Consider the following 26307-nt stretch of genomic DNA (forward strand, 5'->3'; position numbering starts at 1 on the left):
AACATCAGTAGGTAAACTAAGAGGCCATATTTATAGATTACGAATAAACATGTGCCAATGAGATAGTAGAAATGTCTCATTTCTGTTATCTGTTACTGTATTATTATACAGTGGACCCCCAGATATCGGCCAAATCGAATTTCGGCCACTTTTTTGACTGAAATTCTATCCTGGATTTCGGTCGGCAACTCGGAAATTGACCATACTGGACGTGTCCGCCTGCCACGCCACGTGTGTGAGTCAGTCTGGCTGTGTCTCTCGGTGAGTGAGTAACACTCTGCGCATTCATCCAAACATTTTGTTATAATCCATTGTTTTTTGTGGTTGTTTACTGAGCGCGACTGCGAAATACGCTACCATGGGGCCAAGAGCTAACCACAGAAGAGATGTAAGACCTTCATCTGCAACAGCAACAGACAACAGCTGAGGAAATTGGTTCAGAGGAGGAGGAAGAGAGAGGGAAGAAGGTGCCTTCTTCAGCGATTAAGGACATGTGTGCAAAGTGGGGGGAGGTGCAAAGTCTTGTGGAGAAATATCACCCTGACCAAGCTGAAACAAGCCATATATGCAACATGTTCGGTGACAAAACCTTGTTCCACTTCAGGCAAATTTTAGAAAGACATCAGAAACAGACCTCTCTGGACAGTTTTTTTGTGCAACAGAGGTGCAGTGACTCACAAGCTGGTCCTAGTGCCAGTAAAAGACAAAGAAAAGAAGTAACCCCAGATAGGGACTTAATACCTGAAGTCCTTATGAAGGGGGATTCCCCTTCAAACAATAATCAGTCCTCCCTCTCTCCTTCCCGTCTTCCATATGCCAACAAGAATCTTCAATAAAGGTAAATGTGATGTTAAATGCTCATTAATCCATTTCATTAGTCATTTTATTTAATTCTCACTGTTTTGTTTATGTAAAACTTTAGTTAATCTTTAAAAAATGTATTTTTTGTTAATATTTTTGGGTGTCTGGAACGAATTGTACAGTGGACCCCGAGTTTTACGAGCCTCGCGTTTCATGAATTTCCACTTTCGGCAACTTTTTTCATCAAAATAAAGCCTCGTGGTTCGTGATTTGCCTTGCGATTTGTCTGTCACATGGAACACGTTTGTGTGGCCAGGAGCGGCCAGGCATACACAAAGGCTCCCACACAACATTCAGAGCGTCAGTGTGGCATTGTTTCTCCACGAGTGACCATCACTCCAGGCGTTTATACGATACATTTCGTAATAATCCATTTTTTTGGTTCTTGAAACTGTTAAATAAGCCACTGTGTGCCCAAAGAAAGCTTTTAGTGCCAGCCCTTTGGTAAAGAAGGTGAGAAACATGATACAATTAAAGAAAGAAATCACAAAATATGAAAGTGGAGTGAGTGTGGCTGAGCTCAGCAGGACGTACAGAAAACTCCATTCAACGATCACTTCCATTGTGTCTAAGAAAAAGGAAATCAAGGAAGCTGTTGTTGTGAAGGGGGTAGATATCCTCGCCAAAAAGTGATTGCAAATACTCGAAGATGTTGAGAATTTGTTGGTAGTGTGGATCAATGAAAAACAATTAGCAGGAGATAGTGTTATGCAGTCGATAATTTGTGAAAAGGCAAGGCAGTTGCATACCGACCTCGTAAAGAAAATGCCTGCAACAAGTGCTTATGTTAGTGAATTTAAGGTCAGCAAAGGCTGGTTTGAGAGATTTAAGAAGCATAGTGGCATACACAGTGTGGTAAGGCATAGCAAGGCTGCCAGTTCTGACAAATGTGCAGCTGAAAAATTCGTGCAAGATTTCAAGGACTATTTAGAAGCTGAAGAATTCGTCCCACAACAAGTGTTCAATTGTGACAAAACAGGCCTCTTTTTGGAAGAAAATGCCAAAGAGGACCTACGTCATGCAGGAGGAAATGGCACTCCCAGGACACAAGCCTATGAAAGACAGGCTAATTCTCGTGTTGTGGTAATGCTAGTGGGGATTTGAAAGTGAAGCCTTTACTGGTGTATCACTCTGAAAATCTCAGTGTTCAAGAAACACAGTGTCGCCAAGAGTAAATTGTGTGTGATGTGAAAGGTTAACAGTAAGGCATGGGTCACGAGGGAAATTTTCCTTGATTGGTTCAATGAAGTGTTTGGCCTGAGTGTGAAGGAATACCTCCTGGAAAAAAAATTGCCACTCATGTGCCTCCTGGTAATGGACAATGCTCCTGCTCATCCTCCATAATTAAGAGTCTTCAATAAAGGTAAGTGTAATATTCTTTTATACTGATTTCTCATTCTTTTCTGTATGTAAATCTATATTTAATGCAACAAAAAAATAATTTTTGTTAATACTTTTGAGTGTCTGGAACGGATTACAGTAATTGGATTTACATTATTTCTTATGGGAAAAATGGTTTCGACATTCGTGAATTCCGACTTTCGGCAAACCCTCTGGAACAGATTAATCATGAAACTCGGGGGTTCACTGTATTTACATTAATTCTTTTGGGAAATGTTACTTCAGTTTTTGGCCTTTTCGGATTTAGGCCGACCTTCTAGAATGGATTACGGCTGAAATCCAGGGTTCCACTGTATTAGGAACTACTATAAAGCACATATAAAATTAAAGGTATGGGTATACTGAATGGAAGTACTTGAAGTTTGTAAGATTTACCTGTCATCTTAAGTGTTCATGAAACAAAGAAAAAATCAACACTCCTGCTAGAGTGCAAAAAATTAATAGGTTTCACTTCATACTCATTTGAAAAGATGATAGTACTTGCTTAGTAAACAGTGGTAGAACAATAGAATGGATTTCAAGAGGAGGGATTAAGTGCTACAAGCACTGGAAATTTTGAAATATTATATGATGAATATTAAAGACAAAACACCAAATCTTAGATCTACTTCTGAAGCTACAAACAGGAATTCACACACACGATCAGCATGCAAAAACTCAAAAGATAAACATACAAAATAGGAATGAGATGGGTTTATGGACTGCACATTCCTAAACAGCAAAGCTTTTAATATGGTGCCACATACACGCCTATGTATGAAACTGAGGTAAAAGAAAAGGTATTAACATGGATAAAGGATTACTTTAAAATAATAAAAATCACTATAATGAAACATCAGGATGGAAGTGTAACTAGTAGAATTCCACAGGGATCAGTGTTGTGTTCATTATATTTCTTAGTGTACACAAATGAGCTAGTTACAGTTTACTTCAACATATTCTAATGTCTGGATGATGTCAAAATAAAAAGAATATAAACTGCAGAGAATGAAACAAGGCTGCACATTGACATGGATGGACCTCAAGAATGGATAAGTAAAAGTTGATGGAATTTAACTCGAGCAAAAGCGCAAAAGCAAAGTTATGAAGCTGGGAGACTGGGAAAGGAGACAAAGACAGAATATCATCTGAATGGGACTAAAGCTCAAATAAACAGTTAAGGAAAAGATCTTGTAATAATCGTTTTCCTGAGCTTGTACAAAAAAGCTAGACAGACTTGTTCAAAAAACTCACGTACAACCCAGTCTTGAGTATGCAGCGACGGTATGGAACCTTCACCTAGTAAAACACAAAGTTAAACTTAGGAAAATACAAAGCAGCACATTAAAGCTGGTACCTGAATTGAAGAGAATGAGTTATGAAGAAAGAATGCAAGAACTAGGCCTCATGTCTCTGGCATAAAGAGGGTAGGTAATGATAGGCTCTTACCATGGATGAAACAAGAACAAGAGGGCATATTTGGAAATAACACACCTGAATAAGTCACAGGGATACTAGGAAATCTTGTTAAAAATAAATGAGGTAAGGAAGTGGAATGAGTTGAGCAATGACACTAGAAATGGACCACTTACAGTTTAAAAATAAAACTGACAAAACTGATTCACCTCAGCCAACTGAAAATCACGAAATGTGACCAAGAGCAACAGCTCACCCCCTTTTTCCCCCTATAAACTTAATTCCCCCTTAAAAATAGAAGGTCCTTCATGCTGGTGAGGGACTCTTGATACAAGAAATTGGATCTGCCCACCCATTCATTAGATCAAATGCAAATGCCTCTCATTCCCCTAGGTGCTATCTGACCTCTATGGGTATAGTGTTTTTCATGAATGTAATACAATAATAATAATAATATGCACACATGTACACAAATAAGTGGGAAGAAAAGAGAAAAAAACAATAGAAGATAAAATAAAGCAATGTCTGATGGTAAGTGTCTGCATAAAACTGATCAATATAAAAACCATTATGGGATAAAACAGCATCCAAAGTGTGATTTAAAACATTCTTTAGATAACAAATGTAAAAATAGGAGAGAAGTTAAATGAAGAATAGACTAAATAAACTTTGTAATGTATATTGGGTTATGAAAATTAAACAAATCAAATCCAAAGAAAAAGATAAAACAACCCATAGCTGACTAAATGCATATTTATCCACTGATAAAATTTTTCTTATCAATACAAATTAAGACTTAATTTAAAAAGAAATAACAATAAAGATACATAACTTTCAGTCTAATTAGGAAATCTAAATAACTCACAAATCTAAAATAAAATTAATTGAGTCTCTTATCTCCCAAAGCTGTAAATAAACTAAACAACTTTTTGACAGAAGAGACAGACAGACAGACAAAACACACACACAAGTGAAGAGGCAGGGCCAGGAGCTGATCCAACCCCTGCAACCACAATTAGGCGTGCGTGTGTGCATATGTATGTGAGCGCACACGCATGCACAAAAAAAAAAATCCACCCTAACCCATGTCAGAAATTACCCTATATATAATGAGTAAACTAATAAAAATACTAAATTCTGAACCATGAAAAAATCTTCCTTAATAAACCTTGCTTCTCTGAAATAATACTGTACCAAATGCCTTTCCCCAAACTCTTTTGATAATAGCCCTGCAATTCCATTGTACATTTTACCCACAGGCACTATTCTCCTTGCCCACTTTCTTCTATCACTGAATAATGAGCTGATATAAAAGCAGTTTCTCTAAGAACATGCACGTCCAAAAGTCTACCCTTCAATCTTTTACCATTATTAGGTTACTATAAGCTGCTCTAATTAAGCATTTCATAATAACTGGTATACCTATTTATCCTCTTCTGAAAACATATTCATTGCAACCTCAGTACTCGAACAGCTCCTTACTCGAACAATTCGGTATTCGAATGCTTTGTTCAGTATAAAAATTGCTAGGTAGTCGACCGTTTGCTCGGCACTCAACCATGCAAGAAATTCACTGTAAACTATTTCGTGTTTCTTTGCATTTTTTGGTGTTTTTTTTATATTAATTGTATAAATAAATCACCATGGAGCCTAAGAAGATTAGTGGTAACAGCCAACAAAAAAGAAAATTGGTTGGGAAAAAATTAGTTTGATACTCAAAGAGCCTTCTGGAACAAATTAAGTTCGAGTACTGAGGTTCCACTGTACATGTTTTATGCATTGTCCATTACCAAAATCTTTATAACTCACTTCTCACATCCTAATTTTATTATAAACCCCCAAAATTTAATTTAAACATTTATACCTTTCTTTCTTTCCACAAATGTTTATTTTGCACTATTTTTACTACTCCATCTGCCATTCTCTCATTTACTACTGCATGAAAATTTTTAAAATTACAAAAAACATCATTGCACAGTGGGTGCTCTTTTAACCAAACACAAATTAACCTACCACCCTTGCTAGATTAAAAGACATGATTCTGTTAATCATCCTATTAGAGAGAGAGTTGGAATTTTTGCTGTAGCTTATATTAGAGAGCTCGATAAAACGTAAGAACATAAGAAAGAAGGAACACTGCAACAGGCCTACTGGCCTATGTGAGGCAGGTCCAGTTCTCCCACCAGCTTAGGCTCACTGACCTAGTGACCTTAAGCTCACTGACCGTCTGACCTCACTGACCTAGCGAGGTCAGACACGTCAATTAAGGGAGGAGCACGGCATCTGACCTAGTAGCACAAGCTAGTTAGTCTAATTCACACCCACTCATATAGTATTTATCTAACCTAATTTTAAAACTACACAACATCTTAGCTTCTATGACAGTACTCAGGAGCTTGTTCCACTCATCCACAACTCTATTACCAAACCAGTGCTTTCCTATATCCTTCCTGAATCAGAATTTTTCCAATTTAAAACCATTGCTGCGAGTCCTGTTTATGTTAGATATTTTTTAGCATTCTATTTACATCCCCTTTATTAATTCCTGTTTTCCATTTATATACCTCAATCATACCCCCCCTAATTCTATGCCTTTCTATAGAGTGCAGATTCAGGGCCCTCAGTCTATCCCCATAGGGAAGATTTCTGATACATGGGATCAACTTTGTCATCCTCCATTGTATGTTTTCCAGTGCATTTATATGCATTCTGTAATACGGTGACCAAAACTGTGCAGCATAACCTAAATGAGGCCTAACCAAAGATATACTACAGAGTTGAAGAACAACCCGAGGACTTTTATTATTTATACTTCTTGCTATGAAGCCAAGGATTCTGTTAGCTTTATTGCGAACATTTATGCACTGTTGTCTTGGTTTCAGATTACTGCTAACCAAAACTCCTAAATCCTTTTTGCAATCCGTAATATTAAGATCTACATTATTTAGTTTATATGTGGCATGGTTAATTTCCTTTTCGACATTTAGAGCTTTGCATTTGTCTACATTAAACTGCATCTGACACTTCTCCGACCACTGCATCAGTCTATTCAAATCATCCTGAGTGCTCTAATGTCCTCATTAGAATGAACTGGACGGCCTATTTTGGTGTCATCAGCAAATTTGCTTATGTCGCTATTTATTCCCTCATCTATGTTGTTTATGTAGACTGTGAACAACATGGGGCCCAACACTGACCCCTATGGAACACCGCTTGTGATGTGCCCCCATTCTGATTTCTCCCCATTTATGCAAACTCTCTGCTGCCTATTTGTCAACCATGCCTCTACCCAGGAAAAGATTTCTCCTCCTATTCCGTGTGCCTAACAGCCTCTGATGTGGAACTCTATCGAAAGCCTTACTAAAGTCCGTATACACAATATTATATTCAATACCATGATGTACCTCCTCAAACACCTACACCTTAGTGAATAAAGTTAGGAAATTCGCAAGACAGGAACGCCCCTTTATAAAACTGTGCTGAGATTCATTAATCAATTTATGCCTTTCAAGATGGCTACGAATTTCTTCGGCAATTATTGATTCCATACATTTACCAACTATGGAAGTAAGGCTTTTTGGTCTATAGTTCAAAGCTAAGGACCTGTCATCTGCCTAGCAAATGGGTATTACATTTGCCATTTTCCACTTGTCTGACACTATGCCAGTTTGTAGTGACATACTGAAAAGATTAGCCAAAGGTATACTAAGTTCCTCTTTACATTCCTTTAACACCCTTGCAAACAGTTCATCAGGACCTGGGGATTTGTTAGGTTTTAATTTCTCTATTTGTCTGAGGACCATGTCACTAGTTACCCTAATCATGCATAGTTTATTGTCGTCCTGTTCTACATAATTTAATTCTGGAATTTCACTAGTATCTTCCTGAGTAAAAACTGAGAGGAAGTAGGTATTGATAAGTTCACACATTTCCTTATCACTGTCAGCAATCTGACCCAAGTTACTCTTAAGTGGGCCTATCTTACCCCTAATCTTACTTCTGTATACCTGAAAGAACCCTTTTGGGTTAGTCTTCGAATTCCTTCCGACTTTAGCCTTATAATCCCATTTTGCTTTTCTTTTTCCTTTTTTTATTTCTCTCTCTAACTGAATATATTGATTTCTTAACTGCCCTTCCCCTCTTCTGATATGTCTATATATGCCTCTCTTTTGACCAATGAGATGTTTTAATCTATTGTTTATCCATCTGGGATCATTTTTTGTTAGATCTAATTTCCCTACTTGGGACAAAAGTCATCTGGGCAGCCAGCACTATGCTCTGAAATACGTCATATTGGCAACCAACCCTACCAACCTGACACACAGTAAGGTCGTCCCAATTTAACCCACCCAGGTAATTTCTCATACCCATGAAATCAGCCAAGCGGAAATCTGGGACAGCGACTTGATTAGAGTTATCTGGGTAATTCCATGATATATTGAAACTACAGGTCAATTTTCTCATATGTTATATCCAAAAACAACAAAATAATAATGCTTCGCATTTCCAGTAATAATAATAATACAAAAATTCATATTTGACAAACTTGTGCCAAATAAATAAGAACCTGCCACACCTATACCAAACAACCATACACAATACTAAATCTAAATTAATTTGATAAAAGAACAATAAAAAAAATAATAAATTGTGAGATGCAGTATGAGATTGAGAAAACTGGGCAAGAGTGTTAGGTACAACTTACTGTACCAATGAATGCAGTATGGTTGGTATAATCCCTTCTCATCCTTCGCTAAGCATGACAGTATCAGCCCCTCTTGCAGAGATCATAAATAATTATAATCGTCGTACAGACAATTCAAGTGTATTGGTAGGTTGTAGAGTAAAATTTGAGAGGTCTCACCATTTTTGCTTGGGTTGAAGGCAGATTCAGCACCCAAGTTCAAACACAGTGAAAACTGACACAAGTTCCAATGTTTTTTCTCAATTGTTACCTCCCAATCTTACTGGTTCTCTTTATTTTTGTTGCCGCATGGCCACATTAGCAGTTAATATTACATTATGAATAATACCTACAACTGTCTTTGATAAGTACACCTATCCCTTGCTTTATGCACTACCACTGCTGCCACTGTGGCCTGGTGGCAAAAGCTCTCGTTTCACACTGTGAGGGGTCTGGGATTGATACCCAGCGAAGGGGTGGAAACACTGAACGTGTTTCCTTACACCACTTGTCTATGTTTACCCATCAGTAAAATGGGTACCTGGGTGTGTCAACTGGTGTGGGTCACAACCTGGGATAAAACTGACCTAATTTACCCAAAATGCTCTGCATAACAAGTGGCATTCTATACAGCACTATGTCATTGATGTCAAATAAGCTTGGATACCTTGTACATGCTTTTTTTTTTTTTCAACAAGTCGGCCGTCTCCCACCGAGGCAGGGTGACCCAAAAAGAAACTCCCCAAAAAGAAAATACTTGCATCATCATTCAACACTTTCACCTCACTCACACATAATCACTGTCTTTGCCAAGGTGCCCAGATACAATAGTTTAGAAGCATATGTAAAGATATACTATAACATACCCCTCCAAACTGCCAATATCCCAAACCCCTCCTTTAAAGTGCAGGCATTGTACCTCCCATTTCTGGTATTCAAGACCGGCTACATAAAAATAACTGGTTTCCCTGAATCTCTCCACTAAATATTACCCTGCTCACACTCCAACAGCTAGTCAGGTCCCAAATACCATTCGTCTCCATTCACTCCTATCTAACACGCTCATGCACGCTTGCTGGAAGTCCAAGCCCCTCGCCCACACAACCTTCTTTACCCCCTCCCTCCAACCCTTTCGAGGACGACCCCTACCCTGCCTTCCTTCCCCAACAGATTTATACGCTCTCCAAGTCATTCTACTTTGATCCATTCTCTCTAAATGACCAAACCATCTCAACAACCCCTCTTCAGCCCTCTGATTAATACTTTTAGTAACTCCACACCTCCTAATTCTCTGCATAATATTTACACCACACATTGCCCTTAGGACATAACTGTCTCCAGCCGCCTCCTCGCTGCAGCATTTGCAACCCAAGCTTCACACCCATGTAAGAGTGTTGGTACCACTATACTTTCATACATTCCCTTTTTTGCCTCCATGGATAATGTTCTTTGTCTCCACAGATACCTCAATGCACCACTCACCTTGTTTTCTTCATCAATTCTATGGTTAACCTCATCCTTCATAAACCCATCCGCTGACAAGGCAACTCCCAAATATCTAAAAACATTCACTTCTTCCATACTCCCTCTCTCCAATGTGATATCCATTTTTTCTTTATCTAAATCATTTGTATAATACCCTCATCACCTTACTCTTATCTATGTTCACTTTCAACTTTCTACCTTTACACACCCTCCCAAACTCATCCACTAACCTTTGCAACTTTTCTTTAGAATCTCCCAAAAGCACAGTATCATCAGCAAATAATAACTGTGTCAACTCCCATTTTGTGTTTCATTCCCCATAATTTAATTCCACTCCTCTCCCCAACACCCTAGCATTTACTTCTTTTACAACCCCATCTATAAATATATTAACTCCTAAACGGTCCAAACGTATACATACATTCTTACGCGTAGCACCCCAAACGTATATATACACTTTAATTTTCCTACCTCCAAATTCGTCACGATTGGCCTGAGATGCCTGGTCAGCATAGAATGGGTCTTAACACTCGGTGTGCACCATATTAAAAAAATCTGGAACCACTTCGTACCTTGTAGGAGCACCAGTTAATTTGAGTGCCAGCTAGAGCAAACAGTGTGGCAAACACCAAGGATTCACTGATGTAATGTCATTAACACTCCCCTTTTAAGAGAAAAGTGATGTTAACCCCAAGTTTAGGGTCTGTCTATCTCTATCTCTATTTATCCCTGTCTGTCTATCTATCTCTTTTTATCTGTCTCACAGGTACACTCAAATACAATTATAGATAGTGTAATTTACCTAGGATAACCTAAAAAAATCCAAAGTGCTCTACTGTGCTTGTAGATATAATGCATATGAATACCTGTTGGTTCACAGTGGCTCTCTCTGAGACAGAGAGAGAGACAAGCAGAGAGATGGAAAGAGTCAAGCAGACAGAGAGACAGATAATCAGAGACAGAGATACCAGCTCATCAAATGTCATCCCTTATCTCTGCACCCTCGCTGGCACCCATCAAATGTAAAAGCTTATCTCCTCTTATCTCTGCACCCTCACTGGCACCCACCCATCAAATGTCATCCCACATCTCATCACTGCCATCCCGGATGCTTGTCACATTGCTTCAAGGGAGCTTCTTCTTTCTTCCTCCTCCTCTTTCTTCCTTCTTCTATACTCTGATGTATCCAAAACATTGCTGGGACCTATAAATACTTTGTATATATTCCTAGACAATAGTAAATGGCCAAGGCAGGTGTAATTGTCTACCTGTCAATGTGTTTGTGACAATCTGAGTACAATTTAAGTACCTAATATTAGTGTCAGAACAAAGACTGGTTAAGAAATGCCAATACAATAAATTGTAATTTTTTTTTTTTCAACAAGTCGGTCGTCTCCCACCGAGGCAGGGTGACCCAAAAAAGAAAGAAAATCCCCAAAAAGAAAATACTTTCATCATCATTCAACACTTTCACCACACTCACACATTATCACTGCTTTTGCAGAGGTGCTCAGAATACAACAGTTTAGAAGTATATACGTATAAAGATACACAACATATCCCTCCAAACTGCCAATATCCCAAACCCCTCCTTTAAAGTGCAGGCATTGTACTTCCCATTTCCAGGACTCAAGTCCGACTATATGAAAATAACCGGTTTTCCTGAATCCCTTCACTAAATATTACCCTGCTCACACTCCAACAGATCGTCAGGTCCCAAGTATCATTCGTCTCTATTCACTCCTATCTAACACGCTCATGCACGCTTGCTGGAAGTCCAAGCCCCTCGCCACAAAAGCTCCTTTACCCCCTCTTTCCAACCCTTTCGAGGACGATCCCTAGCCCTCTTTCCTTCCCCTATAGATTTATATGCTTTCCATGTCATTCTACTTTGATCCATTCTCTCTAAATGACCAAACCACCTCAACAACCCCTCTTCTGCCCTCTGACTAATGCTTTTATTAACTCCACACATTCTCCTAATTTCCACACTCCGAATTTTCTGCATAATATTTACACCACACATTGCCCTTAGACAGGACATCACTGCCTCCAACCATCTCCTCGCTGCTGCATTTACCACCCAAGCTTCACATCCATATAAGAGTGTTGGTACTACTATACTTTCATACATTCCCTTCTTTGCCTCCATAGATAACGTTTTTTGACTCCACATATATCTCAATGCACCACTCACCTTTTTTCCCTCGTCAATTCTATGATTAACCTCATCCTTCATAAATCCATCCGCCGACACGTCAACTCCCAAGTATCTGAAAACATTCACTTCTTCCATACTCCTCCTCCCCAATTTGATATCCAATTTTTCTTTATCTAAATCATTTGATACCCTCATCACCTTACTCTTTTCTATGTTCACTTTCAACTTTCTAACTTTACACACATTCTCAAACTCATCCACTAACCTTTGCAATTTTTCTTTAGAATCTCCCATAAGCACAGTATCATCAGCAAAAAGTAACTGTCAATTCCCATTTTGAATTTGATTCCCCATAATTTAATCCCACCCCTCTCCCGAACACCCTAGCATTTACTTCCTTTACAACCCCATCTATAAATATATTAAACAACCATGGTGACATTACACATCCCTGTCTAAGACCTACTTTTACCGGGAAGTATTCTCCCTCTCTTCTACACACCCTAACCTGAGCCTCACTATCCTCATAAAAGCTCTTTACAGCATTTAGTAACTTACCACCTATTCCATATACTTGCAACATCTGCCACATTGCTCCTCTATCCACTATCATACGCCTTTTCTAAATCCATAAATGCAATAAAAACTTCCCTACCTTTATCTAAATACTGTTCACATATATGCTTCAATGTAAACACTTGATCTACACATCCCCTACCCACTCTGAAGCCTCCTTGCTCATCCGCAATTCTACATTCTGTCTTACCTCTTAATTCTTTCAATTATAACCCTACCGTATACTTTTCCTGGTATACTCAGTAAACTTATTCCTCTATAATTTTTACAATCTCTTTTGTCCCCTTTCCCTTTATATAAAGGGACTATACATGCTCTCTGCCAATCCCTAGGTACCTTCCCCTCTTTCATACATTTATTAAACAAAAGTACCAACCACTCCAACACTATATCCCCCCTGCTTTTAACATTTCTGTCATGATCCCATCAGTTCCAGCTGCTTTACCCCCTTTCATTCTACGTAATGCCTCACGTACCTCCACCACACTTACATTCTGCTCTTCTTCACTCCTAAAAGATGGTATACCTCCCTGGCCTGTGCATGAAATTACCGCCTCCCTTTCTTCCTCAACATTTAAAAGTTCCTCAAAATATTCTCGCCATCTACCTAATACCTCCATCTCCCCATCTACTAACTCCCCTACTCTGTTTTTAACTGACAAATCCATACTTTCCCTAGGCTTTCTTAACTTGTTTAACTCACTCCAAATTTTTTTCTTATTTTCATTAAAATTTCTTGACAGTGCCTCTCCCACTCTTTCATTTGCTCTCCTTTAGCACTCTCTCACCACTCTCTTCACCTTTCTTTTACTCTCCATATACTCTGCTCTTCTTATAACACTTCTGCTTTGTAAAAACCTCTCGTAAGCTACCTTTTTCTCTTTTATCACACCCTTTACTTCATCATTCCACCAATCACTCCTCTTTCCTCCTGCCCCCACCCTCCTATAACCACAAACTTCTGCCCCACATTCTAATACTGCATTTTTAAAACTATTCCAACCCTCTTTAACCCCCCCCCCCCACTACTCATCTTTGCACTAGCCCACCTTTCTGCCAATAGTCGCTTATATCTCGCCCGAAATTGTAATTATCAGAACATAAAAATTATATAAAATAATATAAAAATGAGAAAAAATGGTATATCGGCAACACTTCCTCAAGCGGCAGGACTCGATGTTGCCGTCAGGCGAGCATTAAGTGTCAACTTTGCAGCCTCATATCTCAGTAAGTACTGACCCTAATTTTTTTTATTTTAATCCTATTACACTTAAAAAATTTTTCTCTGTATTTCAATGGAAAAAAAAAACATTTTTTTTTATTTTCAAAATATTCGGGGCACTGCGCAAGAGAAAGTACATATATGTTTGGACAGTTTAAGGGTTAAACAACCACGGCGATATTACACATCCCTGTCTAAGACCTACTTTTACCAGGAAGTAATCTCCCTCTCTTCTACACACACACTAACCTGAGCCTATTCTCATAAAAACTCTTTGCAGCATTTAGTAACTTACTACCTATTCTATATACTTGCAACATCTGCCACATTCCTTGTACATGTACTTGTAGTAAATAAATATATTATATTATATTATTATTATTATAGCATATAAAGTGAAAATGCATAAAGTCAACCCACTATAACATGTAATAAATAGAGATTCACTCCAAAGCTTTGCCAAGTTCCCCCTTTTTCACTAATATTTACCAAAAAATATGACTTTATGACAGAATCATCATATAGTCAAACATATAAATGAATTTGATTCTAAAACATTTAAGGAAAAATTATGAACTGGTACTCACCAACAGCAGCAGACACACTAGCACGTGTGGATGCGTAGGTGGAGGGTGGTGCTGAAGGATTAGTAAGTGTGAGGAAAGGATGGAGCAAAGTGGTCAAGGTCAGGCTCCATATCACTTGTAGGAGGTAGGGTAACATCAAGAGAAGGCATATGCAAAGAGCTGTCAACTTCAAACAACACAAATGGAGATGTAGAAGTTTCAGATGGAGTGGGTCTGGGTGTGGGTGAAGGTACTGCAACATGGAGGTCTGCCTAACCATTTATTGTTTCTGAGCATATACCTAATTTTAGGCACTAAGGGTATTCACACAAAATTTGAACTTGAGGCTCCTCTCCAGACAAGGTCAATGTCCATGGCAAACTGGGAGTCTCTCAGCATGTGCAAACAGTTCTCCAAGCTTCTTCATAATCATATCCTTTACATCAAGACACACTTCATCCTCTTCTTCCTCCTTTTCTTTTTCAACTGTAGAAATCTCAATGAGGTCTTCAATATTTAATTCTTCATTAAGGAAGTTAATAAGCTTCACAATATCTTTCTGAAAATCCAAGAAGCCTTCTCTTACCACCCTCAATCCAAGCTCAACAACTTTTATTACTCTCTGACAATTTTGGGAAGCACTTAAGTTCATAACACAGTCTTCTCAAATGTTCTTCCAAGCATCATTCAAGGTAGCAGACTGCACTGTCCCCCAAAAAACATTACTGTTGTTTACTGCATCCCTAGCATTGTAGGACTTCCACCACTCATAAAATGTTGGCTTGTTAGGGCCATCAGTATCCTTCAGCAATTAGGCCATTGTCCTCCTTAAGTAACAGTCCCTGAATGTTGAAACTTTCTGATCAAGAGGCTAGATCAGCATTAGTGTGTTTGGTGGAAGGAACAATATGCTAAAATTCAGGATATGTTCAAGGTGCTTAGGGGGTCTAGGGGCACTGGCAAGTATGAGCAAGACCTTAAAGGCTAAGGCAGACTGTCTGCAGTGGAGCTCTGCCTCCACAATGAAAAGCTGTATGAAATAATCTTCAAAAATCTGGCCTGTCACCCATCCCTTCTTGGTTGCAGCCCAATGTACAGGCATCATGTTCTTACTCGACTCTTTCAATGCACGTGGGTTAAGGGAGTGGTACACCAGCATTGGCTTACACTTGAAATCTGCAGCACTCCTCTACAGTAGAACACTGAGCCTGTTCTTCTTTACGTTGTATACAACCGCAACCTTTTCCTCCCTAGATATCTATGACCTAGATGGCATCCATTTCCAAAAGAGCCCTGTCTCATTTGCATTGAAAACCTCATTAGGACTGTAGCCCTCAGCAGCTATAACTGCTTTAAGGTTCTTAGGAAACTTTGCAGCAGCAATATGATCAACAACTGCAAATTCTCTTTTCACTTTAATGTTGTGAAGGCTTTGATGCCAAAAGAATTTTTCATAACAGACCTTTCTAGCCATGAAGGACTAATATTCAAGACTGGGAAGGAGCAGAGATTCATTTTCCTCTGGTTCTGGTCCTCCACCTACACTGCCATCATTTTTTCAAGATTTCTTATTCTGAATGTTACTGAAGCATTAAGTGGCATAGACTTCAGTACAGAGCTCCTAATGCTTTCAGTATTTTTTTTAATAGTAAATGGGTGACAGGCCAACAGTGTATGCACACCCAAGAACAACTGGCCCCTTGCCAGCATCACAACAATTCAAAATCTCCAACTTCATCTCCAATATTAGAGAAGCCCTGCATTTCTTCTATGGACCAGGAACAGGGCTAATAGATGACTTGGTAGGATGCAAAGCCATAATAATACCTGCAGTAGCAAGCATTCAGGGAATGTCTTACAGATATGCCAATATGAGGCATCTGTTGTTTTGATGATGTGTGGTGTCACTCCCACAATGCCCCACTGACATTTGCAAAGTGCACAGCAACTGACTGCATAAGATTGAATATGAACCACATATAGTGAATTCCTGGTAGAAACAGGGTGCACCGCATATAGGCAAAATTACACATAGCAAACCTGCACATAACGAGGGATAGGTGTAAATAGGAGGGAGAGACAGCAGAAATTAACAGTAAGACTACAATGCCATACTCAGTTGTGAACACTCCCTCACCCCCTCCAAATATCACCCCACTGCAACAATCCAGCATACATCTGAACTGTCTGATTAATTTCTATTTCTTATGATCTATGCATGAGTGTTTCTTATGTCATGCTTATTGAAGGAGGGATAGTGTCAGTCATGCCACACACCAGAGCAATTAACATAATCAACCACTACTCACCTAACAGACTAACACATTGTAATGTTTATTTTCAGTTTATCAAAAATACTGCAGTTATCTTTGGTAAGTGTGCTGGGTTCCAAATTTTTTGGTACACTTCCAATCAAGATAAATGAATTTTTAAATTAACATTGTTTGAGAGAAATGTTCAGGTTAATTTTTTTTCTTTTTTTTTTTTATCAAGCATAATGATGTATTACAAGACTTAAAGAGGTCCTAATGAGTCCCAGCAAAACTGTATATATTTAAAGCATAACAAACACTGCCAATACGTACTACATTGTACTAATTTTCAAATTAGGAAAAAGTACTAAACCCAAAGAGAACCTGGGAAATAGCACTGATTGGATGAAAGGAAAGGGAGGATAGGGCAAATTCCTTGGATAAAGAGCTCACCACCAGCATCAAGTTACACCTCACTTGAGGGGTTTGTAGTTCAGTACTTGGAAAACCTCAGCTGTTTCCTTATTTCTTAACATTCATGCAAAGTATCTAAACACAGGCAAAAATAGTTAAGGTATTTCTTATACAAGTTATTATTATAGGAGATATTAGCTACAAAAATACTTGTACAAGAGGAAGACTGCAATTGGTGAAATGCACGCTGGCCAACCAACAGCTTGTTTACAGTCCAGGGCATTCCAGTAATGTACTCAAATGACAAAACACTTTCCCTGACAAGTTAGGTAAAGCTCTCCTGTTTTACTACATTTAGGCACAATAAAAGCATTGTGATCAATTAGTGAAAGTTAATCATGGCAGAATATCTATAGGGGGGGGGGGGGGACGAACGGGCCTCTTTTTTCATTAATGGTCTACAAGTCATATAGTAGCACTTGATCAACTGTTCAATCTTTACTGTATCTGCATTATGCTATTTGCCTCTGTTTTATCTTCATTTTTTCTCACTTGAATATAACTATGACATCAAGGTAAGAGTTCTCCACTCATGCAGAGCAAAACTAGATATATTTTATATTTTGGTGCTGATCTGAAAGATTTTAACAGCTGAAAAGCCTGTACAAAGTAACAAACATTACACATATTCTGAACTGTATACTGTTCAAATGCCAGATAAAATTAACAAATTTATGTAGTTTGTGTGACATACACACAGTATGTATTATAAAAAGTAACTACAGTCTCATATAGCATACCTTATCATGGTTATTTAGATTTTCCTCAGAAGTGGAAGATCTTGAGGATATGACTTCTGGTTCTTCGGGCTCCTCTGTTTCATTCTCAACTTCTGCTTCATTCTCTACTGCTCCCTCATTGTTGTTTTCACGTACATTCACTCTTCGACTTGTTCCCCTCTCTCCATTAGCTTGATCCTCCACCTCTCCCTCACCTTCTTCAGGTGGATATCCTCCATACATAGCCAGAAGCTGTGCAATGGGCATGTCCTGTTCCTGGGGCAAAGATACTGTCTTCTAATTTTAGCAAGTTTCCTTGTATACATTAAAATTAAATTGATCTTTTTAATGACACTCTTGCCAAAGATTTAATAGGACTTAACGATAATAAAACAAGATTTAGCGGAATAAAAATTAAGCACTATTTTACACATAAAGTCATCAAGTTTACACTAACATACTTGAAATTTATCTCCACAATTGTCAAATTAGGAGGCTAACGTTTTTAAGAACATCTGAAACTACACCAGTGAGGATTTTGGAAATTATCTGGGCCAATGAAGAATGCCAGGAATGGCTTCAACAACTGAGATCATAGGGCACATGAACATGCCAAATGTTCCAAGAATTTGGTCCCTGTTACCACACACAAGTGTTGAAAATTTAAAGGCGATTGGATGAGGTATTCTCAAGTTACAGGCAAAATAAAATTTTAAAGCTGAAGGAAAATGAAAGAAGAAAAAAAATTCAGGCAACCTCTTAAAGGCAGGGATACCCAATAATAATAATAATAATAATAATAATAATAATAATAATAATAATAATAATAATAATAATTATACAGTAGGGGCCCCGCTTTACGGTGTTTCACTAATACGGCGATTTCAAATTATGCCCATAACTTGCTATATGGCTCCAAGTCTTTCTAATACAGCGCTCCCCACCCGGTTTGTTTACATTCTCCGTGAGCACATCTCTCTATTATGTCTGGCAACTTTCAAAAATCTCGTGTTTTAAAGTTACTGCATATTTTGTATGTACTCTGATAATTATACTTATGTGTACTGTACTTAAATATACTTACACACTGTACTGGCATGCAGGTACACATTAACCCTTTCAGGGTCCCCAGGCTCTCTCCCAGACTTGTTCTCAGGGTCGCCCAAAATTTAAAAAAAAAAAAAAAGATCTTTTCTTATGAAAAGATAGAGAATCTTTTCCCGATCATAATGACACCAAAAGTATAAAATTTGATGGAAAACTTATGGAATTATGCTCTCGCGAAGTTAGCGGTCTTGATGATGTTCACGCATCGGCGATTTTGCCCACTTTGAGCCCTATTTTCGGCCGATTCCAGTGTACTAGTCGACAAAAATCGTAACTATTTCGCTAGAACTCCATTTTTTCTATCGAATGAGTGCAAGAAACCACCCATTTACCAATTTTAACTATCCAATACTGTTGTCAGATTTTAGCAATTTTGCCAATTTCACACAAATTTCAAAAGATGCCAATTTCCAAATAGGGTCCAGAATAAACAAGAAAAGTCATTCCTGGCACTAAAATAATATTACCTCTGTTCATTAGTCACGTCCCCATGCCCCTATTACTTTCTTTTGCTTTCCACTTTGAATTTTTATTCTCATAAAAAATAGAAGATTTACTGTTATGCAGACTACTGCATTAGTGTAGAAATGATATAAATAAGATCAGCACACTTGTGAAAGAATATTAGACTCACCAGTTGATGTGTATTGGACGCTTAGCGTGATTTGTTTACTTTTGAACTTTGGTAAAAATCAAACATTTCTGCTGCTTTGAGCTCAATTTCTAGGTACTTTTCATTGTAAAACGAGTCAAAATCATCTCAATTTATGTAATATTTCTTCCATTCTGTAAAATGAGACCAGGAAAACTAGAATAGAACAATAAATACCATACGAAAATACAGTGCAAAGTCGCTGTTTTAATCCAAAAACAAGGTCAAAGTTTTTTTTTCTCATTACGCACTGTGTGCTGCAGGATTTTTTTTTTATACTGCACACACTGACCACATAGACTCATTCTTTCATATGTATGCCTACCAGCTTTCTCTCACTAGATTTGAGGGCGCTAGAATTTAGGCGTACTAGTACTTCAAAAACCCTGGTGCGTAAGCCGTACTAGTACGTCCAAAACCCTGAAAGGGTTAAAATCACTAAGAGTCTCTCTACCCTTAATGCCATATTAACCCTTTGAGGGTTTCGGCCATACTAGTACAGCTTACGACCCAGGGTTTTTGACGTACTAGTACGTCTAAATTCTAGCGCCCTCAAATCTAGTGGGAGAAAGCTGGTAGGCCTACATATGAAAGAATGGGTCTGTGGTCAGTGTGCACAGTATAAAAAAATCCTGCAGCACACAGTGCATAATGAGAAAAAAAAAAACTTTGACCGTTTTTTTGGAATAAAACGGCGACTTTGCACTGTATTTTCGTATAGTATTTATTGTTCTATTCTAGTTTTCTTGGTCTCGTTTTATAGAATGGAAGACATATTACAGAAATTGAGATGATTTTGACTCGTTTTACAATGAAAAGTACCTTGAAATTGAGCTCAAAGTAGCAGAAATGTTCGATTTTTACCAAAGTTCAAAAGTAAACAAATCATGCCAAGCGTCCAATATACATCAACAGGCGAGTCTAATACGTATTCTTTCGCAATTGCGCCAATATTATTTATACCATTTTTTACACTAATGCAGTAGTCTGCATAACAGTAAATCTTCTATTTTTTGTGAGAATAAAAATTCAAAGTGGAAAGCAAAAGAATGTAAGAGGGGCCTTGAGACGTGACTAATGAACAGAGGAAATGTCATTTTAGTGCCAGGAATTTCTTTCTTGTTTATTCTGGACCCTATTTGGAAATTGGCATCTTTTGAAATTTGTGTGAAATTGGCAAAATTGCTAAATTCTGACCACTGTACTGGATAGTTGAAATTGGTAAATGGGTGGTTTCTTGCACTCATTCTATAGAAAAAAATGGAGTTCTAGTGAAATATTCATGTTTTTTGTCGACTAGTACAGTGGAATAGGCCAAAAATGGGGCTCAAAGTGGGCAAAATTGCCGATGCGTAAACATCGCCGAAACTGCTAACTTCGCAAGAGCATAATTCCGCAAGTTTTCCATCAAATTTTGTACTTTTGGTGTCATTATGATCAGGAAAAGATTCTCTATCTTTTCATAAGAAAAAATTTTTTTTTTTTTGGCCGACCCTGATAACGAGTCTCAGAGAGGGCCTGTCGACCCTCAAAGGGTTAATAATAATAAGAAATCTCTTGGGTGCATTAGATGTCATATATTACATTAAGATAGACATTTCCATTAATCCATCTATGATATTTTTTCAAAATTATAAAATAAACACGCTACGTAACATATAAACTTGATAAATACACCCCACAGTAGAATATATTAACATAAATACGAGATGTGGTAGCCAGGCAAACATCAGAGAAAATGTGTACACTATAATATTACTGGGGGTAACTAGAAAATTATTACTTTCGTATGCCTTCACTCAGGGCGTCATTTCTTCTAAAAAGGTGTTAAATGAGAATGGGAGTGTTTCCCTTCATTTATTCTACTGTATCAACATGGAGACAACTTGTACACAATGTAAAGTGTTTGTAGTATGGTATAATACAAAACAAACGAGCACCAGACATGTTCGCCTAGTTTGTTTACATTACATGGGGTGAGGTGGGCTGCCCTGGCTGGCTACCATACTTCTCAAACCTGACTTCCTATAAATAAAACTCACCTCTCACCCTACATTAAGACTACAAATATTTTAAGGTAATTAATGAATGTACTGTATTTTATTGCTCTGGGGTGCTTTAAGCCTTTCAGGGTCTGTGCCGTAGATCTATGGCTTTATGTTGAGGGTCCAAACCGTAGATCTACGCCATGAGCTCAACTCACTCTGATGAGCAGTGAGTGGTAAATCTGGGCCTAGATATGAGAGAATACATCTATGTGGTATGTGTGCACCACACAAAACAAATCCTGCACCACACAGTACATAATGAGAGGAAAAAAACTGAGACCATAATTTTCGATTAAAACAGCAACTTTGCAGTGTTTTTTCATGTTTTTTTATAGTTGTATAGTGGTCCCTCAATAATTGTCTGGCCTGAAAGTTGTCCATTTCGGAAATCGTCGCGTTATTTCGTCTAAACATTGGCTCGCAAATGGTCCGTTAACTCGCTAATCGTCTTTCGTCCTGGATGCATACTCACGGCTGAGCCGCCTCAGCCTCCCTTCCCAGTCAGTGTGCCATTGTTTACCAGTGAGCGACTGTCCCCTCACGTGTTCATACGAAATACAGTGGACCCCCGGTTAACGATTTTAATCCGTGCAAGAGGGCTCATCGTTATGCGAAATAATCGTTATGCGAATTAATTTTCCCCATAAGAAATAATGGAAATAAAATTAATCCGTGCAAGACGCCCAAAAGTATGAAAAAAAATTTTTTTTACCACATGAAATGTTAATTTTAATACACACAAACTGAAAAAGGCATGCACAATTACATGACACTTACTTTTATTGAAGATCTGGTGATGATTGATGGGATGGGAGGAGGGGAGAGCATTATCTTCTTACTGTTTAGAAGGGGAATCCCCTTCCATTAGGACTTGAGGTAGCAAGTCCTTTTCTGGGGTTACTTCCCTTCTTCTTTTAATGCCACTAGGACCAGCTTCAGAGTCACTGGACCTCTGTCGCACAACAAATCTGTCCATAGAGCTCTGTACCTCCCGTTTCTTCAAGACTTTCCTAAAATGGGCCATAACATTGTCATTGAAATAGTCACCAGCACGGCTTGCAACAGCTGTGTCAGGGTGATTTTCATCTATAAAGGTTTGCAGTTCAAACCACTCTGCACACATTTCCTTAATCTTTGAAGTAGGCACAATGGATTCCACAACTGGCATAGGCTTCTCAGGGTTAGCCCCAAACCCTTCAAAATCTTTCTTAATTTCCATACTAATTCTCACCCTTTTTACCACAGGGTTGGCACTAGAAGCTTTCTTGGGGCCCATGGTCACTTATTTTCCAGAAACACCACCGAAAACACTGTAATAATACGAAATATTCCGAGTGTATGCTTGGATGTTACCGCGGAGGCTGGCTGGTAAACAATGGGACGGCCGGCACATGTGAGGGCACATTGGACGCGTCTCGGACGAAAATCGGTATGCGGGTTTTTAATCGGTATGCGGGGCAAAAATTTTGCGATAAAAGTAATCGTTATGCGGAAAAATCGCTATGCGATGCCATCGTTATGCGGGGGTCCACTGTATTTCATAATATGTATTCCATTCATTTTAGTGCTTGCAAGTGCTAAATAAGCTACCATGACTCCAAAGAAAGCTCCTAGTGCCAAACCTTTGGTAAAGAAGGTGAGAAATACGATTGAATTTAAGAAAAACATCATTGAACAATATGAAAGTGGCGTACGTGTGGGCGAACTGGCCAGGATGTATAACAAATCCCGTACAACCATATCTTCCATCATAGCCAAGAAAAAGGAAATCAAGGGAGCTGTTGTTGCAAAGGGGGTAAATATGCTGACAAAAATGAGATCACCAGTACTCGAAGATGTTGAGAAGTTATTATTGGTGTGGATAAATGAGAAACAATTAGCAGGAGATACTCTTATGAAGTCGATTATTTGTGAAAAGGCTAGGCAGTTGCATGACAATTTGGTAAAGAAATTGCCTGCAACTAGTGGCGATGTGAGTGAATTTAAGGCCAGCAAAGGCTGCTTTGAGAGATTTAAGAAGCGTACTGGAATACACAGTGTGATAAGGCATGGTGAGGCTGCCAGTTCGGCTGAAAAATATGCGCAGGAATTCAAGGAGTACATAGAGGCTGAAGGACTGAAACCTGAACAAGTGTTCAATTGTGACAAAACAGGCCTCTTTTGGAAGAAAATGCCAAAGAGGACCTACATTACTCAGGAAGAAAAGGCACTGCCAGGACACAAGCCTATGAAACAGGCTGACGCTCATGTTCTGTGTTAATGCTAGTGGGGATTTCAAAGTGAAGCAGTTACTAGTGTACCATTCTGAAAATCCCAGAGTGTTCAGGGAAAACAATATTATGAAGAGGAAATTGTATGTGTTTTGGAGATCTAATAATAAGGCATGGGTCACGAGGGAAATTTTCGTCGAGTGGTTCAATGAAGTGTTAGGTCCTAGTGTGAAGAATTACCTCCTGGAAAAGAAATTGGATCTCAAGTGCCTCCTAGTAATGGACAATGCACCTGCTCATCCTCCAAACTTGGATGACCTATTTCTGAAGGAGTTTGGGTTCATCACAGTAAAGTTCTTGCCCCCGAATACCACTCCTCTCCTCCAGCCCATGGACCAGCAGGTCATTTCAAACTATAAAAAACTCTACACCAAGGCAATGTTTGAAAGGTGCTTTAATGCGACCTCAGACACTCAATTGACCCTAAGAGATTTTTGGAAAGAACACTTCAGTATTCTCCATTGCATAAGCCTTATAGGTAAGGCTTGGGAGGGAGTGACTACCAGGACTTTGAACTCTGCTTGGAGAAACTTGTGGCCAGATTGTGTCCACAGGAGGGATTTTGAAGGGTTTGAGGTGGCCCCTGATGAACCTATGTCAGTTGTGAACTCCATTGTGGCACTGGGGAGTTCCATGGGGTTGGATGTGAGTTTGGAGGATGTGGAAGAGTTGGTGGAGGACCACAACGAAGAGCTAACCACTGACGAGCTGCAAGAGCTTCAGCAGGATGAGCAACAGATCGCAGCTCAGAATCTTGCTGCAGAGGAGGAAGAGAGATGGAAGAAGGTGCCTTCTTCAGAAATTAAGGAGATTTTTGAAATGTGGGGTAGGATGGAAAGATTTATGGAGAAACATCACCCTGTTGCAAGCCATATCGGCAACTTGTACAGTGACAGAGTCTTGGCCCATTTTAGGGAAGTTTTAAAGAGACACCAGAAACATAGCTCTCTGGACAGTTTTTTTGCGAGACAGGACTCCAGTCACTCTCAAGCTGGTCCTAATGGCATTAAGAAACAGAGAAGAGAAGTAACCCCAGAAAAGCAATTGGTACCTGAGGTGTTGATGGAAGGGGATTCCCCTTCCAAACTGTAAATAATCCAATCTCTCTCCTTCTCCAGTCTTCCATACACTAAGAAGAATTGCCAATAAAGGTAAGTATTATGCTGTTAATGTTTCATTCATCATGTCCCACTGTATTGTTTATGTACTACATCTATATTTCGTGTAAAAAATTTTTTTGTTTTAATACTTCTGGGTGTCAGGAACGGATTACAGTGGACCCCCGGTTAACGATTTTAATCCGTGCAAGAGGGATAATTGTTATGCGAAATAATCGTTATGCGAATGAATTTTCCCCATAAGAAATAATGGAAATAAAATTAATCCGTGCAAGACGCCCAAAAGTATGAAAAAAAATTTTTTTTACCACATGAAATGTTAATTTTAATACACACAAACTGAAAAAGGCATGCACAATTAAATGACACTTACTTTTATTGAAGATCTGGTGATGATTGATGGGATGGGAGGAGGGGAGAGCATTATCTTCTTACTGTTTAGAAGGGGAATCCCCTTCCATTAGGACTTGAGGTAGTAAGTCCTTTTCTGGGGTTACTTCCCTTCTTTTTTTAATGCCACTAGGGCCAGCTTCAGAGTCACTGGACTTCTTTCGCACAAGATATCTGTCCATAGTGGCCTGTACCTCTCGTTCCTTTATGACTTGCCTAAAGTGTTTCACAACATTGTCAGTGTAATAATCACCAGCACGGCTTGCAATAGCTGTGTGAGGGTGATTTTCATCCATGAAGGTTTGCACTTCAAGCCACTTAGCACAGATTTCCTTTATCTTTGTAGTAGGCAACTTCTTCAATTTCTCTCTCCCCTCCTCTGAACCAGTTTCCCCAGGTCTGGCCTCTTGCTCTTGAAGTTGATCTATCAGCTCATCAGTGGTTAGTTCTTCATTGTCCTCCTCCACCAACTCTTCCACATCCTCCCCACTAACCTCCAACCCCAAGGACTTTCCCAATGCCACAATGGATTCCTCAACTGGCACAGGATTCTCAGGGTTAGCCTCAAACCCTTCAAAATCCCTTTTGTCTACACATTCTGGCCACAGTTTCTTCCAAGCAGAGTTCAAGGTCCTCTTAGTCACTTCCTCCCAAGCCTTACCTATAAGGTTTACACAATTGAGGATATTAAAGTGATCTCTCCAAAACTCTCTTAGAGTCAGTTGAGTTTCTGAGGTCATTACAAAGCACCTTTCAAACAGAGCTTTTGTGTACAGTTTCTTGAAGTTGGAAATAACCTGCTGGTCCATGGGCTGCAGGAGAGGCGTGGTATTAGGAGGCAAAAACTTCACCTTAATGAAGCTCATGTCCCCATAAAGTCGCTCTGCCACGTCTGTAGGATGACCAGGGGCATTGTCTAACACCAG

At 38.9% G+C, this 26307-nt stretch overlaps 1 protein-coding gene across 5 annotated transcripts in view; it reads right to left on the reverse strand.

Moving 5' to 3' along the window:
* The window catches only part of LOC128689429 (mesoderm induction early response protein 1), a 169369-nt gene that overhangs the window by 110185 nt on the left and 32877 nt on the right, over positions 1–26307 (reverse strand). For 3 of the 5 annotated variants that reach the window (XM_053777721.2, XM_070086318.1, XM_070086317.1), the window contains exons 3-4: positions 17818–18072; positions 3496–3540 (exon numbers count right to left, since the gene is read on the reverse strand). In XM_053777721.2, coding sequence (XP_053633696.1) covers positions 3496–3540; positions 17818–18072 — 300 coding nt within the window. The remainder of the gene's footprint in view (positions 1–3495; positions 3541–17817; positions 18073–26307) is intronic. The other 2 variants (XM_053777723.2, XM_053777724.2) reach the window with 2 other exon arrangements.

This window comes from Cherax quadricarinatus, chromosome 18 (genome assembly GCF_038502225.1).
Source record: "Cherax quadricarinatus isolate ZL_2023a chromosome 18, ASM3850222v1, whole genome shotgun sequence".
Lineage (NCBI taxonomy): Eukaryota > Metazoa > Arthropoda > Malacostraca > Decapoda > Parastacidae > Cherax > Cherax quadricarinatus.